Source organism: Nycticebus coucang, chromosome 14 (assembly GCF_027406575.1).
Source record: "Nycticebus coucang isolate mNycCou1 chromosome 14, mNycCou1.pri, whole genome shotgun sequence".
Classification (NCBI taxonomy): domain Eukaryota; kingdom Metazoa; phylum Chordata; class Mammalia; order Primates; family Lorisidae; genus Nycticebus; species Nycticebus coucang.
The window spans coordinates 17,532,899-17,552,051 of NC_069793.1; the positions used below are offsets into that span (position 1 = coordinate 17,532,899).

At 46.2% G+C, this 19,153-nt stretch overlaps 1 protein-coding gene across 1 annotated transcript in view; it reads right to left on the minus strand.

Annotated features, from left to right (window-relative positions):
* PTPRJ (protein tyrosine phosphatase receptor type J) overlaps window positions 1-19,153 on the minus strand; it is a 172,347-nt gene that overhangs the window by 14,120 nt on the left and 139,074 nt on the right. The window contains exons 8-19 of the mRNA XM_053561756.1: window positions 18,340-18,597; window positions 14,714-14,971; window positions 13,608-13,889; window positions 10,929-11,219; window positions 8,839-8,970; window positions 7,270-7,480; window positions 7,033-7,157; window positions 5,837-5,924; window positions 3,563-3,604; window positions 3,071-3,079; window positions 2,886-2,973; window positions 1,411-1,501 (exon numbers count right to left, since the gene is read on the minus strand). Of these exons, the coding sequence (XP_053417731.1) occupies window positions 1,411-1,501; window positions 2,886-2,973; window positions 3,071-3,079; window positions 3,563-3,604; window positions 5,837-5,924; window positions 7,033-7,157; window positions 7,270-7,480; window positions 8,839-8,970; window positions 10,929-11,219; window positions 13,608-13,889; window positions 14,714-14,971; window positions 18,340-18,597 (1,875 nt within the window). The remainder of the gene's footprint in view (window positions 1-1,410; window positions 1,502-2,885; window positions 2,974-3,070; window positions 3,080-3,562; window positions 3,605-5,836; window positions 5,925-7,032; window positions 7,158-7,269; window positions 7,481-8,838; window positions 8,971-10,928; window positions 11,220-13,607; window positions 13,890-14,713; window positions 14,972-18,339; window positions 18,598-19,153) is intronic.

The window sequence follows — 19,153 nt, forward strand, 5'->3', positions numbered from 1 at the left end:
AAAAAAATAGGATTCCAAGTGTCAGGCTGAGTCATAAGTAGCACCATCTAAGTTTCCCTGTCTTGACTACACTATTTCGTCTTCCTTTGGACAAAATAATAGAACAATGTCAAATCTAGTTACCAACATCTCAGCCTCAAGGCCTCCCAATGAAAACAATAGCCAAACCCCAAATTCCCAACTCTTAAGATCTAAGACCCTCCACAGACATTCATAAGAACAAGCCTGTACTTTAGAGGGAGAACAGGCCCTTAACCTTAGAAGGAGGTGCTCAGGCGAGTCCCACCAGCCTAGTTGTAAGGACATTTCTCTTAGAACATGGGCCAATACTCTGTGTCAAGGAGAGGGGAGAAATCTGTGGAGAAAGAACTCAGGAGCTGGAAGATGCTGCCTTTAAACACATGTTAATGTTTCAGTCCAGGAAAGAAAAACATGGCTTGAAATACAAAAGACAGTGTCCTAATGTAAAAATGTAAAATGTAAAAACGTAAAATGACTGGCGAGGGCGGCACCTGTGGCTCAATGGGTGGGGCGCTGGCCCCATATACTGAGGGTGGCGGGTTCAAACCCAGCCCCGGCCAAACTGCAACAACAACAAAAAAAAAAAAAAATAGCTGGGTATTATTGCGGGTGCCTGTAGTCCCAGCTACTCGGGAGGCTGAGGCAAGAGAATCATCTAAGCCCAGGAGTTGGAGGTTGCTATGAGTTGTGTGACACTATGGCACTCTACCGAGGGTGACAAAGTGAGACTCTGTCTCTACCAAAAAAAAAAAAAAAATGACTCACAAAGCCTATCAACAGCCAACCCAAACCAGAACATGGACGTGATCTACTTACACTTCTCTCTGGGCCCTAATTCCCACCCAAAACAGAGACCTGTTATCCCTGTGGGTTAGGCTGTAGACATGGTAGAGTCTCAAAAACAGGAAAGAATCTAAATATCATTCACACGTGGCTATGAAATGCACTCAGGCCCCCAAAGATGTGTCTGGACAAGCAGGCAGGGAGACTCCCTGCCCTTCTCCCTCTGTCCCCTCTCATTCCAGAACTACAGAAACTGAAATAAAGGGAATGTGAGACAAAAGGGTTAAGAGCACGGACACTGGCCTTTTCCCTGAAGGAGGCAGGGAAGCCCGGTTTTCTCATTACTACCTGATCTTGGAAAAGTCACCTGTACACTCTGTAAGCCATTTCCTATCTGCATTTTCTGTATCTATCATCTACTATGTAAGGTGGCCGGGAGAATTACGTCAAATGCAATGCAGCTAAACACAGCACTTGGCTCCGGCAGGATGGCAGTGGCAGAGCCTAGCAGGGATCACTGGCTCCGTCCCCCTCGCCCGCCCCATCAGAGATGTGAGGGTCAGGGACAGAAGGAAGGGATGATGCTATAGAGAGAAAATATCTTACAGGGCAGAACGTTATTGTAGCGATTCTTCCCTCTATTCTCAGCCATTTCAGCTGCGTATTTAGGTTGATTCATTCCAACAAGCTTCAGATCCTGAAAACAAAATAACTCGTTTCATTATTTGGACTTCAATTATTATTCACACTGAGCACAAAGTGTGACAGAGCACAGTGGGAAGGCACGGGTATCACGGGTTAAATGGTACCCCGAAAAGATCTGTTGGGCCAAGCACTGTGGCGAGCACCGGTAGTCCCAGCTAATTGGGAGGGTTAGGTGGGGGGGATACTTCGAACCCAAGATTGGTTGAGTCCAGCCTGGGCAATGAGACATTATCTCTTTAAAAAAAAAATTAAAAAGTTGAATTTCTAACCCCTAGTACCTATAAGTGGGAAGTTATTTGGAAATACAGTTTTTGTAGATGTAATCAAGTGAAAACAAGGTCAGTAAGAGGTAAAGAAACAAAAGGACACCGAGGGGACACAGCCGTGAAGCAGAGATCAGAGTGACACTGGCCCACCAAGGAGGCCTGGGGCTGCTGGAGCTGAAGAGCCAGGAAGGATCCTCCCCCAGGAATGTAAGAGGGAGTAGGGCCCCGCCAACAACTTGATGTGGGGCTTTGGGTCTCTAGAACTGTGAAATACTAAATTTCAGTTGTTTTCAGGCACTCTTTGAAAACCACCCTAGGAAACTAATAAAGAGGTAACAAGAGAAGAAAAAGGACACTCTTTGCCTCAAAGGAATTTATAACCCGGAGGAGAAGTGTACATGGAAATAACAAATGTTACCACAAGGCAGAATTGTAAGAATACCGAATAGGGGTAACAAGCAACATGACAGCAGGTGTAACAAGGCGATCTGAGGAGGTCGGGCGTGGTGGCTCACACCCGTAATCCTAGCACTCTGGGAGGCCGAGAAGGGTGGATTGCTGATATTATAGGCTGAAAGAAGCCTGAGCAAGAGTGAGACCCTGTCTCTAAAAATAGCCAGGCGATACGGCAGGCGTCTGTAGTCCCAGCTACTTGGGAGGCTGAGGCAAGAGACTCTCTTGAGCCCAAGAGTTTGAGGTTGCTGTGAGCTATGACGCCACAGCACTTTACCAAGAGTGACAAAGTGAGACTCTGTCTCAAAAAAAAAGACAATCTGAGGACACAGAATCCAAGTCCTCCTAATGGCACCAGAGAAGGCCCATGGAGACAGCAGCATCAGTGCTGGCTGAGTGGTGAGCAGGATGAGACTCACAGGCAGCACAGGCGTGCTCAGACATCCTGAGCAAGGCGAGGGAGGCCCTGGGCTGGCTGGGAGGCTGACACTGCCCCAGACGGTCCTTCCACAGCAGCCAGCAGCTATCAAGCCCCAGACCCCTACCTGCCCCTCTGGCTTCTTTCTAGCTCATACAGTTTCCCAATTATTGTAGTTAACTGTCCCCTACCTTGAATTCCCAGTTTCTATGTCAGGAAAAAAACATACATCCACATACCTCATATTCCTCTGCGAAGCCACAGTTGGAGTCGGCTTGCTGCTTCTTAAAGTAGGCCTCAAAATTCTCCACTCTGATTAACTTGGATCTACACAGACAAAACATTTGGGTTTTTTACATTCAATGAAGTTCACACTCAAAATAAATAAATACAAGTTATTTTAAAAAGTAAAGGAGATACTCACTTTTTAGGTCTTCATCATAGAAAGGAAAAGAAAAAAAAAATAATAAGCAATTAGAATAACTCATTCATTCTCTGGAGATGATAGTAAACATCCTTCCCCACAAAAATCAATAATCTGGGGGGATGAGGGTCTGTGTAACATGATTTACAAATCAGGAAATATAATTTCTAGATCCTGTTGTGTAAGACTGACTTTACGATAGGTAAGTTCTTTTCTCTTGCTAAATCTTGATAATCCATTTGATTATTTTAACTACAAAATGTCAATTTATTGGTAGGATAGAAGAACGTGACAAAGACACTAGCTTCAGGAGACTAACAAAACATAGATTTCCTGCAGAAAACACAGCTGGCAAGAACTTCAAGATATCGTGGCCAAATGTGTCAATCAGGAAAAATGACAACAAGTTCCATCAAAAATTCCCTGGAGAGTCACTGAACAGAATGGGGGAATCATATGTCTTAAAATAAAGCTCATAACTCAGAGACTTACTTAATCTGAGAAAAGGACACTTCATTGTTCTTTGCATCTTTCCTGTTTGGAAGAAAAGAGGCCCATTAGACAAAAGAGGTTCATTCTGTATTTCTCCCTTTCACATATCTACCAAAAACCTTTTCTCCAGGCTCAGCTCACAAATGATCCCAGATCTGGCTTGCTAACACTAAGCTCAATGTTCCAAGCAGCAAATGCCAACTATAAATCTGTGAAGTTATTTTCTTTAATATTATCCTCAAAGTATGAAAAAAATCAAACTCAACTTTTAGGAAATTTCCTTACTAATACATATCGACAGAATTACCTTACTGTAACGCAAGCCTCGTCGTTTATACTGTTTTTGAGAAAGCTTTTCTGGTAAGTTAATGCAGTAAGTCAAAAAATGTCAGAGCCAATGCTGGCAAGCTGGTGAGGAACCTGCATTCTCCAGCACCACGGACTAAACTCCACGTTGGTATTTAAAAAACATCTTTCTGGAAGGCAATCTGGTAGTGGAGCACCAAAATTAAAAACATGCATCTCCCTGACCCAGCAGTTGCCCAGCTTAGAATTTAGCCTCAGAAATAATCATGAATGTACCCAAAGATTTAGGCACATTCACATCAAGTAACTATAGCAAAAACCACACAAAACGAAGATACCCGAAAACTGAAAATATCCCAGGAATGGGTTAAATAAACGATGGCACTTCCATACAGTTGAACATTCCACAGCCCCTTAAAATGATGATGAAATGAAGCTGCCCACAATGTCTTAAGTGAACGAAGCAGACCAGACAGTAACGTCTCCAATGTGCATGCATTTGTGTGTGGGTTTTGTAATCACATAGGAATATTACAAGTAGTTTTGCCTACAAAAGAGTCGTGCTGCAATCATGGATTACCTCTTTACTTTTGCTCTTCTTTTCTGGCTTTTTTACCATAAGCATGTATTTACTTTTCTTTTTAACAAAAAACAATGAAGGTGTTTTGCCCAGCCGCTGATCTCTGGCCCCCCACCAACCACCCCACAAAAATCAGAACCTAATATACAAGGTGGAGCATGAGCCCTGCCCGTCAGCTCAACAGGGCGAGGTGGCCACACGTGGAACCATCACAGGCCAGGTGCAGCACCCCCGAATGGAATGGAGACTTCCTGGCCGTCAGCACCTGACAGCACAAGGAACCCAACGTACACACCCCATGAGGTCCGGCAAGAGGGTGCGCAGTGAAGCACGTGGACCAGGTTCAAGTTCCACTTTCACACTTCCTACGTGTGGCTTCTGCATCCTTGGAAAGGGGTTCCCAAGACCTGCCCCCCAGAGGCTCGTGGATCAAGTAATTCACAGAAAGCACAAATCCAGCACACGGTGAGCCCTGAGAGCAGGGCTGCTATTTTTACCATTTGACAACTTCACAGAGTAGTGGTACAGATAAAATAGTGATGATAGCACACAAGGTACGTACGCTGTGTGGAGTTTCTCAGTGTCACGAGTCAGGCACAATTATTATCCCCACATTGGGGGTGAGGACTTAAAGGCTAAGCTTCCTAACAGCTAGTCAGTGATGGAGGCTGTGTTCAAACTTAGCTAACTCTAAAATGAAGTCTCTTAATGCTAAACTATGAAAATGGTTTTGGAGGGCGGCGCCTGTGGCTCAGTGAGTAGAGTGCCGGCCCCATATGCCGAGGGTGGCGGGTTCAAACCCAGCCCCGGCCAAACTGCAACAAAAAAATAGCCGGGCGTTGTGGCAGGCGCCTGTAGTCCCAGCTGCTCGGGAGGCTGAGGCAAGAGAATCGCGTAAGCCCAGGAGTTAGAGGTTGCTGTGAGCTGTGTGATGCCACGGCACTCTACCTGAGGGCAGTATGTGAGACTCTGTCTCTACAAAAAAAAAAAAATAGAAAATGGTTTTGGAATGAGAACACACCCTTTGAAAGTAGCACCAAACACCGCAGTGTGACCTGATGGCTGCAATGATCACTTTAAAATCACCCCACGGGGGTGGCGCCTGTGGCTCAAGGAGTAGGGCACCGGTCCCATATGCCGGAGGTGGCAGGTTCAAACCCAGCCCCGGCCAAAAACCACCAAAAAAATAAATAAATAAATAAAATAAAATCACCCCACGGGAAGTACAGGTGGAAACCTTATTGGCCAGACGGCGAACACTGTGGGTGATGAGAAGGTGGCGCTTGCTATACTATCCCTTCCCATTTATGAAAGTTTGAAATTTTCTACAATAAAAACAGCTTTCTTAATAAATAGTAAACTATTATTATTAACTTAAGAAGTATCACCTTTTCTTTCTCCAGAAGATGAAGCCTCCCACAGCCACAATAACCAGGGCACCAAAGATACATCCAAAAACCGCACCACAGATGACACCTGAGGCAAGTCCAAAGGAGAGAAGTTGAAGAGATGCTCCCACGGGACCCCAGGCTGCAGTGCAGCCAGACGGGCCTCACACCAAAGGGCTAGGGGTGTGGGGCGAGGCACACATGCGCACACACACAGGAGAGTTAAAAAGCTTCGCACTATTTAAAACTAGCATAAGTTTAGGCCCAACTAGTTTTGCACCTACAACTCAGAAGCTGGTTTCTTTTTTTTTTTTTAATTAAATCATAGCTGTGTACATTAGTATGATCATGGGGCACCATACGCTTGGTTCATAGACCGTTTGACACATTTTTCTATGTCCTCCGTCCACCACCAACTGCAGGATCTTGAAAAGGTCACTATACCTCTCCAAGTCGTTTCCTCAAGTACACATTTAGGGAGCTGCGCTAGGCCACTTAAGTTCTTACCTCTTCCAGCTTTCTGAGACCAGCATCCATGTAGAGATGAGTAGAAGCACCTTCAGCACCCCTCCCTTGTTTATTGGGGAAGGATGTGGGTCTCCCTAAACTTTGCTTCTGGGGCAGGAATGTCTTCCTATACCCAAAAACTGCTGGGTATAAAAAGCACACAGACTAACGAACCAGTTGGTCTATTTGCTCTGGCCTGGAGACAGGTCTCCGAGACCCCTCTATCTCTGACGTTTGTGTGACAAGGAGCAAGGAATCTAAGACCAAAATTTCTGCCCCTAAAGCCACTGTGTGACCCTGGGCAAATTACTTCCCCTCTCTGGGCCTTCACAGCCTTATTTCTGAAAGGTGCCTAGACAAATTCTGTGGCTCCTTGTGATGCTAACATTCAGGGATTCCACGCACTATGTCACACTGTGTGCTTAGAACATGTAAGTTACCACCTTGAGATAAAGACACTGCATCATGTTTGCAGACTGCAAGAAAAGCAGCACTTAGAGAAGGAGAGTGTGGCTGGGCTGGAACCTCCGAGGAGGAAGCTGAGGAGCCTGACAGCCCAGTGACACCTCAAGTTCTGAGAGGGAGACCTGGCCATGCCCACCCTCCCAGGGCCTGCGGGAGACAAGCAGACAGGCAGCCTCCTTGGACACTGGGAGCAAAAGCCCACGGATGGGTTGTTTTCCCGCTACCTGGATCCTGGGGCAAGAAAACAGCATCTGAGAAGCGGCTGAAGGACACGTAGCTGGCAGCCCCATCAATGAGCCCATCATTTTGAGGGAGGAAGGTGATGTTGGTGAAGCCAGCCACACAAACCCTGCGGAGGACAAAGCAAAAGAGGCAGCTCAGATGTGTCTGACGCCCCAGATGCACAGAGCTCTGCACTCATGAGACTCAGCCCCCAGAGAACAAGGCTGGGGAGACCTTACCGGTAGGAGCCCAGAGGTTCCAGCTTCCCGTTGTAATAGCCAAATGTGTTCGACTCATTCCCAACATCAATTTCGTATTTCAAGACTTCAGAGGAGCCCTGAGAACGTCCCTTTTCTTCTGTTACTATGAGGTATGTCACATAAGTGTGTGAGGTCCCCTTTTTGAAATCTGCATATGTACACTGCAAGTCATTCGTGGAAGGCCGAACAGCTAAGACACAGAGAAGGAAAATCGGAAGTCAGTGCTGACTGACAGAGGCTTAAGGCTCCCCATATCTAGATAATGACACAACGCTGGGTGATAATGACTTCAGTGACTGGCTCTCAAGGATCACTCTATGCCTATTTTAAGTGCTTTACCTACATTAACTCATTTCATCCCCACAAATTTCATCACCTGAGTGTATGTGTATTATCCCCATTTCACAGATGAGAAAATGAAGGCACAGAAAGCTAACATGACCTGACCCCAGGTCACACTGCCAACGAGGTAGAGCTGGATTTCCAACCCAGAGTGTCTGGCTCAGAGCCCGTGGTCTCAGCCATCACAGGCTGGCCCCGGTCGATCTGGCTGCTGTGCGACACAGCTCCCCTGTGCAAGATTGGTTGACAACCATCACAGCAAAATGACAAAGAGCTTGAAACACACTCATAATAAAATGACAGAAAGAGGGATCTCAACCTCACTTTCTGAAACTTTGCTGCAGGTTATCATCCAAGCATATTTCTACCCTCCGGAATCCCCAGTCCCTGACGGTGTGTTTGGTCTCCACCTTCCCATAGGAGGGGAGACCAGCAGAGGGGGTGCTGGATGACTCGCACCTACTTAAAGAATCACATTTTAAATCCAGGCCTTATACAAAGCACTCACACATAAGATACTCTCAAATTATTCCCTTCCTACTACCATGGAGTATAACAAAGCCCTTTAAAGGAAAGCAGCCTTTAATCCGCCTCCTCGCTCAGCTACTGGGATGCTTTGTACAAGTTCCTGGTAACAAAGGCAAATCTTTTTCTGTTTTTTGTTAAGAGAACGTCATACCCTGAGGATGACGGGCGTCTGTGTGTGTGTGTGTGTGAGAGTAAGTTTGTTAAGACTAATATTCTGCCACCTGAAAGGCCATATGATGTAAAAGAAAAGAAAAACCTAGATCACAGGCCAGCAAGCTATGGGCCACCTGTAAGGGTAAATACCAAATGGGAATGGCCCTGCTCGTTCTTTATCTTTTACAACTTCGTCTACACTGGCAGAGTTGAATAGTGGGACAGAGGCTGTGGGGCCTGCAAAAATTAAAATATTTGCTATCTCCCATAAATGCATCAATGTAAAAGTTATGATTTAATAAAAAACAATTAAAAATAAAATAAAATATTTGCTATCTGGCTGTGCAAAGAAAGTGTATCAACCATCAGGCTAATCGCTCCCCCTCCCTCTCTGAGTAGAAAGCACAGGCTATAGCTTACAGGGAGGGAAACATTTATATCGTTAATGTGTCTCAGTGGGTATAGAAACAGCTCCAGTCATAGCATTCCTCATGGACTGCTTAACCCACAGAGGACCCTCCTTACCTTCCCCAGTGGTGAGAAGGACGGCGTAGGCTTTGATGGGTCCGTGGCTGGCTTCAAATCCACTGAAACTGACCTTTACTGAATTGTGACTGATGGTTGTGATATTAGGGGATCCTTCTGGAGCAGGGGGTTCTGAAATAAAATGAGACAAAGCATGATCACCCAACGTCTAAAATCAAAGAAGAAACAAAACGATTAGGTAGAGACGTGCTTCAGTACCCTCCTCAAGATCTGCCCCTGCTTTGGAAGCCGCGCGCTGGCCCCAGAAGCAAGAGGCAATGGAGGAAACTGGGGATGTGCAGAGACAGTGGACCCTGGGAAGCCACCAAGCTTGCAGTAACCCCTTCAATGTATTCAGCCACGTCCCCAGGGAGGATGCCCCATAACCTTGTTTGATTTTGTTGTTGCTATTGTTGTTTCTAACGCTATATGCTTTTTATAGATTTGTTGAAGTATAACTAGAATTCTACAAAGGAGGGAAAAGACTCATAGAATGAAAACTATAAGACACTGATGAAAGAAATTAAAGAAGACACAAATAAATGGAGAGAGATCCCATTTATCTCCCAGTTCGTGGACTGGAAGACATAGTATAACTCAAATGTCCATACTGCTCAAAGAGATCCGCAGACTCAATGCTCCCCCGACCAAAGTCTTATGGAATTGTGCAGTGCACGACCTGAGTAGGCAGGTCTGAAGTAGTCTTCAGCTCATATTACCTTTGACATCTACAAACTAGATGTCAAAGACTTTGTTTTCTTTTTTTTTTTTTCTTAAGAGACAGAGCCTCACTCTGTCGCTCTTAGTAGAGTGCTGTAGCATCATAGCTCACAGCAAGCTCCAGCTCTTGGGCTTAGACGAGTCTCTTGCCTCAGCCTCCTGAGTAGCTGGGACTACAGGCACCCACCACAACGCCCGGCTATTTTTTGTTGCAGTTTGGCCAAGGCCGGGTTCGAACCTGCCACCCTCGGTATATGGGGCCAGTGCCCTACTCACTGAGCCATAGGCACCGCCCATAAATGTCAAAGACTTTGTACAAAAAGAGTAAAACCCAGTGGCATTTGTTCACAGAATAGAAAAAACAATCCTAAAATTAATATGGAACCATGAAAGCCCCAGAATAGCCAAAGTGACCTTGAGAAAAAACAAAGCTAGAGACCTCACACTTCTTGATTTTGAAATGTACAACAAAGCCACAGTAATTAAAGCAGTAGAGCACAGACATAAAGACAGGCGTAGCCCTTCAGAATAGAGCAGAGAGCCCAGAATTAAGCTCACATATACAGTCAGCTGATCTTTGACAAGGGCACCAAAAATACACAGTGGGGAAAAGACAGTTGAAAAAAATTGGACATCTATACGCAAAAGAAGGACATTGGATCCCTATTTGACACAGACAGAAACATGAACACTGGATGGGTTCAAGATTTAAACATATGACCTAAAACTGTAAAAATGCCTGAAAGAAAAATTGTCTTAAATAAGGAAAAAGATTCTGACATTAGTCTCTATAATGGTTTCTCAGATATAACAGCAAAAGCAAGAACAGAGAAGCAGAATTCCTTCAAACTTAAAAGCCTCTGCACAGCAAAGGGAACCACAGAATGAAAAGCAGCATCCTTGTTTGGTGGAGATCATCTGCCTTTGTCATTTCCCCCAACCCCTGTGACTCTAAACTGACCAGGTTCCTTATCCTGAGACCTTGGGTGGAAGAAGGAAAGTGATAAAGACAGAGAGAGAGAGAGAGAGTGTGTGTGTGCGCGCAGACACGGGGGAGTAGGGCGCCGGCCCCATATGCTGAGGGTGGCCAGTTCAAACCCAGCCCCAGCCAAACTGCAACAAAAAAATAGCCGGGGGTTGTGGCAGGCGCCTGTAGTCCCAGCTGCTCCGGAGGCTGAGGCAAGAGAATCGCATAAGCCCAAGAGTTAGAGGTTGCTGTGAGCCGTGTGACGCCACGGCACTCTACCTGAGGGCGGTACAGTGAGACTCTATCTCTACAAAAAAAAAAAATGAATTTCTAGGCCACGCTTACAGCCCCAGTGGGTCTGGCCCTCTAGGGTGACCACGGCCCACCAGGTCATGAAGCCCACCTGTGATGCCAGTGACACAGGTGCTTTGGACGGGGACTGCCATCTTTTCACAGGACACGGTGGTGATGCTGATGTCGTACGAGGTAGAAAAATTCAAATACTTGACTTCTGTCCTGTACTCAGTGCCATTCTCCGAGAAGCAGCTCTGCAGGCGTGTCATGCTGTCCCACGTCCCGCTGCTGACATACAGCTCGAAGCCTTCATTGGCGCCAGGAGGGCAGGCCCAGCTGAGAACCAGGGCTGGCTTTCTGGGGACCACGTCACAGTGGAAGGAGGCCACCGATGCGGGAACTGGAAAGGAAACACCATGCAGTATGAGATGTTGGACCCTCTGCCTTTGCAGACACTGAAATCTGGGGAGCAGCAGAATGTGGGCACCTCTGTGTTGAGGAGGTGGGAGTGTAATGTGGTGGGAGAGGCAGAGGCTGACCCTAAATCGGGCAGCACCAGCTATGTGACCTCAGTTCGGTCACCCAACAACTCCAAGATTCAGCTGCAGGACTGTCTGACAGTAAAACCAAACGAGGGGTGTCAGTCACCAAGCCTGACTGAGAGGTGCCTAGAAGGGGCCGGGGCTCCGTGTGAGGTAGCAACTTCCTCACTTGCGCTGTCTCTTTTTGAGGCCCTCTTGGCCACCCTGCTGAACAGCTGAAGTCCGTGCTGTCCCATTTTGCAGATGTTTCAATGGATTACTTAATTTGCTAAAGATGACATGGCTGGTAAGTAGTGAAGCCACAACTGTATCCCAGGTTTTCCAAGTCCATGTTCAGGGCACTTTCTACACACACCACATATTGAATCATCAATGGCAAATGGAATCAATTTCTTCAACTTTAAAATGGGTGTTATTTGCCTTTATCTCTCTGTGGGCTAGTGGAGAGCCAACATCAAACTGATGAAATGGAAAACTAATATGCTGGTGAGGATATTATCGTTAATTTAATACCACAGGATTTTAGAACAGGAAAAGCTCCTAAAGACACTTAGTGCAACTCCTGCATTCTCCACCCAGGATCTGGAAGGGCCCCCTGCCTGGGACGCCCGCTGCTACAGCTCCCGTGCCACCCAGCCCCAGCCATACAAGCTCACAGAGATTTTTTTTCTCTTGCTGAAAATAATTGTAGCTAAAGTAAGTATCAACATGGAAGCTTCCCTAATACCAAAGATCAGACCCCAGACCAGGTGGGATACTGAGTTAGCAAAGGTGACTCAAAGTGGCAGGGATTTCCTTGGCCACCCCACATGGGAAGTCACAGGCCATCAAGATTGTAGCTCCAACACTACCAGAGAGGCTGAGCACGTGGGAAAGCCTGGTCCAAGGCAGAAGATGCAGAGGTGAAGGGGGCAAAGGAGACACGTTCTGGCACATGGCTGTCCAACGACAAAGGTGCCACAACCAGAACTGTGAGCGGAAGGGCCCGCGAGTGTCTGTAAAACCTTCCCTGGGCCATCTGAAAGCATCCTCGGTTAAACACAAGGCTCTTCTCTTTGTCACACTTGGTGGACTGTGAGCTAGGTAGGGAATCAAGAAGGCTGGAAAGGCTGAGCGTCATCTTCACAATATCCTTTCCTTCTCCCTCAGTATAAAAGCCAAACCAAGAACTGCATGGCCAGACCTCACCTGTGTGCTGGCCCAGCACTTTCGGGGCCTTACCTCCCACCCCACATGCTGCTGCTCCTCCCCTGCCCTCCCTGCCCAGGCTCTGGCTCTCCCTCCAACACAGCAGACTCCAGCCTCGGGGCCTCTGCACTGCTCCTCTGCCTGTAATACTCTCGTGCCCTGACACCCACCTGGCTAGCTCTTTCCCTTCCTTCAGATCTTTGCTCAAAAGTTACCTTTTCGTGGAGGCCTCTCCTGAGCACCCTAGAGAAGTATCTCATTCCCTCCTTCCAAAATAAAACTTCCAAGAAGGCGGGCGGCGCCTGTGACTCAGTGGGCAGGGCGCCGGCACCATATACCAGGGGTGGCGGGTTCAAACCCGGCCCCGGCTAAACTGCAACAAAAAAATAGCCGGGCATTGTGGCGGGCGCCTATAGTCCCAGCTACTCGGGAGGCTGAGGCAAGAGAACCGCCTAAGCCCAGGAGTTGGAGGTTGCTGTGAGCTGTGTGATGCCATGGCACTCTACCCTGGGCGATAAAGTGAAACTCTGTCTCTACCAAAAAAAAAAAAAAAAATTTTTCTAAATTTGGCTTGGTGCCTATGGCTCAAGCGGCTAAGGCGCCAGCCACATACACCTGAGCTGGCGGATTCGAATCCAGCCCAGGCCCGCCAAACAACAATGATGGCTGCAACCAAAAAAAAAAAAAAAAAAAAATAGCCGGGCGTTGTGGTGGGCAACTGTAGTCCCAGCTACTTGGGAGGCGAAGGCAGGAGAATCACTTGAGCCCAGGAGTTAGAAGTTGCTATGAGCTGTGATGCCACAGCACTCTACCCAGGGCAACAGCTTGAGGCTCTGTCTCAAAAACAAAAAAATTCCAAGAAGGCAGGGACTTGTCTGTCTGGCATAGTATAAATGTAGAAATGACGGGGTACCAGGACAGCACTCATAAGCTGATAGCGGGTCTTGGAGAGCTCGCTGTCTATGGGTGCACACACACAAAACCTAATGAACCACAGACAGTGGAGGACCGACCTACAGGTCGGCACCACCGGGGAAGGGGACCAAGAGGCCACTCACATGTACAGAATGACTCCCACCCAGGTGCCAGAGACTCAGTAACGTTCCCCACTTGTGTAAAGATCTCCACTGTGTAAGATGAGCCAGGCGTTAATTCAGTGACTACAAAGTCAGTGGCTCCAATGTCTGTGACCACTTCTTGTGTGTCATTGCTGGAATTTCCAACTTTCTCAATAAGAAGGCGGTAGGAATACGTGGGAGAGGCTTCATCAGAGTTCTTCCACCTTAAGGCTGCTGCTGTGGTATTTGTGTTTATTTCAATGTTCGACACATTGTTGGGCCCTTCATTTTAAAAAGAAAAAAAGAAAAGCAATTTTTAGTAAAAGTATGAATTAGCTAGAATTCTAGGATTGTTTTAATTACTACACGCAAAAATACCCTGGCTCCTTTTGGACCTCCCACCCAAGTCCTAACCAGGTCCGAACCTGCTTAGCTTCCAAGGTCAGATGAGATTGGGTGGTACGGTCAGAGATCCTGCCTCCTTTTGGAAAGAATGAGTAAACCTACTATTTGCTGGCTCAAAAGACAGAAAACTTCCTCAAAAAGACATTTAGAATACGATTATACAGATTAAATCTTAACAGAAGTAAAGTTTTTAGGCCTTTTTTAATACTTCAACTTTATCAGCAGTATGTGTTTTAAGATACAATTTCTAATCTGTTGTTTAAGTCTGACAAATAAAGAGGAAAACATACCGAAAAAGTTATTATATGCTAACATCTTTACCATACACTTAGTTGGAATGCTAGCAAACACCCCCCTCACTATTGCAGACAAAGCTCAGCATCAAGCAGATCTTCTAATGCCAACAAGACAAGGAGTTGATATTCCCAAGGAATGAATGGAAAAGCTCCCCATTGCCAAGGAATAATGTCTGGCTTTTTTGTTTTTTATTTAACGTACGGCTTCTAAAGACAATTTCACGTTCATGTGGCTCTGACACCAGTGCCCCATGAGGACAACAGAACCTTTGCCAGGCCGACGTTTGCAACTTCAGCAGTTTCAGTTTCAGATTCAACCTAGAGCCCAGAAACACACCGGCCTCCCCATCCATCATTTAACCAGTGCCTCCTCCAGGAGAATGCCAGGACTTATGAAGGACTTACGTGTGTAGTGGGCAGTGGAGCTGCTTTCCCCCCGCACGTGGTCCACCTCAGGATAGATTGTGATGTTATATAACGTGCCTGGGATCAGGCCCTGCAGAGTGATTCCTTTGTGAGAGGTGTTCGTTTGGTTAGAGCCATGCTCAGACCATACATCTAAATGGTAGGTGTACTCAGAGGCACTGTCCCCACTGTCCCACGCCAGCTGTATCTCGGTGGTGGTGATCTGGACGGCATGGATGTTAAACACTGCACTGGGGGCTGGTCAGAGGAAATGAAGGAAAATGAAACCTGTTAGTGACCACCATGATGTCCAGGTTCATCTCAAAGTATCTGTCAAGGGAACTTGCTGTTTTGCCATAAAACTGTCAAACACAATCACAAGAGGTAAATTCCCAACAGAAATGTATATACTCTTGGCTCGGCACCCGTAGCACAGTGGTTACGGTGCCAGCCACATACATGGAGGGTGGAGGGTTCAAACCCAGCCCAGGCCAGCTAAACAACAATGACAACTGCAACAAAAAAAATAGCCAGGCACTGTGGTGGGCGCCTGTAGTTCCAGCTACATGGGAGGCTGAGGCAAGAGAATCGCTTAAGCCCAAGAGTTGGAGGTTGCTGTGAGCTATGACGCCATGGCACTCTACCAAGGGCAACATAGTGAAGCTCTGTCTCCAAAAAAAATAGAAAGAAAAGGAATGCATACACTCAGTTATTTCAGGAATTTGGGTTCTTCTATGACACAGGTGAACTAGCCAGTTCATCTTAACCAGTTCTATGGTCTTTTGTTTTTGTCATAAAAATTGACCCCTTCAGGAAGTCAACTGGAACCAAAACCATGTTCAGTTTCTTGACCTACATCGGTGATTTTCAACCAGTATGCTGCAGCACGCTGGGGTGCCATGGGACGATCTTAGGTATGCCACAAAAATTTTTAAAGATCATTAATTAAATTATTTTCAAAAGAAGTTCAAAGCACAGGAAATAATGTTTGTTTTTACCCTTTTTTTGATCAACATAATTTAAGTGCAGAAGTTCAACTACAGGTTCAAGTGTGCTGTGAGATAAAACAAGGTAGAAAAATACTGATTGGGGGCAGCGCCTGTGGCTCAGTGGGTAGGGCACCAGCCCCATATACCGAGGGTGGCAGGTTCGAACCCGGCCCCGGCCCAATTGCAACAAAAAATAGCTGGCACCTGTAGTCCCAGTTACTTGAGAGGCAAGAAAATCGCTTAAGCCAAAGAGCTGGAGGTTGCTGTGAGCTGTGACACCACAGCACTCTACCGAGGACGATAAAGTGAGACTCTGTCTCTAAAAAAAAAGAAAGAAAGAAAAGAAAAGAAAAATGCTGATTGAACGCCAGTAACCAGATGTGTTCAGTCTATGAAAATGCATCAAACTATACACAGAGAGTCTGTGTACTTTTTGGTATGTATATCTCAATAAAAAGGTTTTTCTTATCATTCACTCAAAAGAAAACACCTTCCTGTGACATAGCCTAGAATACTGAAGAGGAAAACTGAAGTGGAGAGCTGACCTTTGCCAAACTGTAGCATTGAAGGGTAAGGTGAGGAAGGGGAGAAAACGCACGCCCTGCGCACTGGGAACCAGGAGTCAGAAATGGAGTCTGCACAGGAGCCGTCCTCGGACCACCACACCTCTGCACCCCAGACCCCTGTGACACAGGCCCCACCATGCAAGCAGGGCCTCTTTACTGCCGCTGCTTTCAAAACCCATCTTTCTTTACCTGGCAACCAAGGTCACTGCCAGGGAGAGGAACTGGGTGGCTGGGGGACAAGAAAAGGAAACACTTCCACTATAAAACCCTTTGCATTATTAAAAGCACTGTGTGTGTTCTATCTAGTCCAACATGAAGTTCATTAATTTTAAGTGTGTTCTCCCTAAAGCAAGGCAGCTAGGAGAGCCTCTTTCCCTACCAGCAGATTCCTAATGTCAAAGGGATTCCATGCACAAAGGACCCTGAAAGCCAAACATAACAAAGAAAATCTAGAAATAACCTAAATATGCCATTAAAAAGGGAAGGGCTGTGGGAACTGCGATCTGGCTGCATGAGGAAACATTCTGCGTCCCCTAGAAACACGAGGACCACACATACTACAGGGGGAAGTTATGGTATGAACAGAGCAAAAAAAAAAAAAAGTTGGGTGGCGGCTGTGGCTCAAAGGAGTAGGGCGCCGGCCCCATATGCCAGAGGTGGTGGGTTCAAACCCAGTCCTGGCCAAAAACTGCAAAACAAACAAACAAAAAAAAAGTTGAAGTACAAAATAATTTGTACAAACTCAGTGCCTGTAACACAGTGGTTATGGCGCCAGCCACATACACCAAGGCTTGCAGGTTCGAACCCAGCCTGGACCAGCTAAACAACAATAACAACTGCAACAAAAAATAGCCTGGTGTTGTGGCGGGCGCCTGTCGTCCGGCTACTTGGGAGGCTGAAGCAAGAGAATTGCTTAAGCCCAAGAGTTGGAGGTAGCTGTGAGCTGTGGCACCACAGCACTCTACCCAGGGCGCCATGGTGAGACACTGTCTCAAAAAAAAAAAAAAAAAAAAAAAAGTTATTTGTACAGTAATTATAGCAATGCAAACAAAATGTATGGAGTATGGACACAGAGATAAAAATAATTCAGTTAAGTTAGAAGAGTAGAGCTGTGTTTATTTCTCTTCCTTTTTATTGTGGTAAAATATCCATACCAAAATATTTACAATTTTAACCATCTGTCCACATTTAATTTAGTGGCGTTAAATACACTGGCTATGTTGTGTAACTATCACCACTATCTATACCCAAAACATGTGCATCATCCTCACAGTAAACTCTATACCTATAAAATAGTAACTCCCCGTCTCCCCTCCTGCAGCCCCCAGTTACCTTAATTCTACTGTGTCTGTGCCCCGGCCTGTTCTGGGAGCCTCATGTGAGTAGAATCACACAGGGTTGACCTTCTGTGCCTGGTTTGCTTCACTTGGCATAATGCTTTCAAGATGCATCCACGCTGCAGCATGGATCATGATTTCATTCCTTTTTATGGCTAAATAATATTCTTCTATATGGATATATCACATTTCATCTACCCATTTGTTTACTGATGGACCCTTAGCTGTTTCCACCTTTTGGCTCTTGTGAATAATGCTACTATGAAGCCTGGTGTAAAAATAACTGTTGGAGACCCTGCTCTCAATTCTTTTGGATAGGCACCTAGGAGTGGAATTGCTAGATCATACGGTATTTGTTTGCTTTTAATGCTATTAGATGGGTTCTTCCCAGTAAGAATGGCAGCTATTCCATTAATAATATAGAAGGTAACCCCCTAAGAATCGAGGGCCCTACTATAATCCTTCTTGACTTCCATTCAACGGGCCTGTCTCAGGCTATAGGAAGGAGACACCTTCTCCTCACCAGCACTAAACTAGGTTGCAGCTGCACCAAACAAAAGCGTCAGTACCCATGGCTGGTAAGCTGTTGATCTCACAGCCAGACAGCGGCCAGGCACCCCCTCGTCACTCTGGGCCCGTTCCTAAGCTCACAGAGGCCCTCCTGCAAAACAGAGATGACAGTATCCACCCCATGGAGTTGTGTCAACATTTAAAAAAGAAGCCTATTTGCCTACCGGTTCTACTGTAAACTGTTTGAGATGGCCCTTGGGTCCCATTTGGTCCTTGTGGAAATATTTCAAAATGGTATTTGGTTCCAGGGTACAAGTCATCAATGATAACAGTTTGATCAGTGGTTGTTTTCACCCAAGATTCTCCAGCTCCATCCCATGAGATATTTATCTTAAAGGAATCCGAGTCATTGCTGCTCCAGGCTAAGCCAATTTCTCTTGTGCCAACTGTTGTCACTCGAAAGTTGGAAACTGGACCAGGGGCTGTGGGAAGAAAATAAATGCCTGGATTTAGGATCTATTTCTCCAAAAGACAGGGATGATTACCTCACAAAATAGTTACGCTGGCATTAAATGAAAACTTAGGACACCTGATCCCCCTTCTCCTCTTCTTTATATCATTACCTAAAACACAAACCCTTCAGAAACTGGTGCTTCCAGCCAAGGAAAGAGCAAAGTGGTGCTTCTGGCCAAGTGCCCAAACTGGGTGCTTAAATTGCACAAAGTCTGCCACAGAGAATGAGAGGAGGCAATGAACCCCCAGGTCGAGGGCCCAGTCTCTCCGGGAGAACCTTGGCTGCTCCTGGCTGCTTTATCTTAAACGCATTACTGAGAACTCCAGAGCCTCTGTTCAGAGAGGTGTGGCAGAGGTGCTCTTGACTCCCAAAATGCATTCCCTGCTTTTCCCTTCATCACACCCCCAGATTTTTACCTGCGTACGTGGCCGTTGGGAATAAAGACAACATTTCCCAGCCTCCCTTATAGCTAGATGCAGCCATGTGACTAAGAACGTGAGCAGAAATTTGCAGGACTTCTAGAA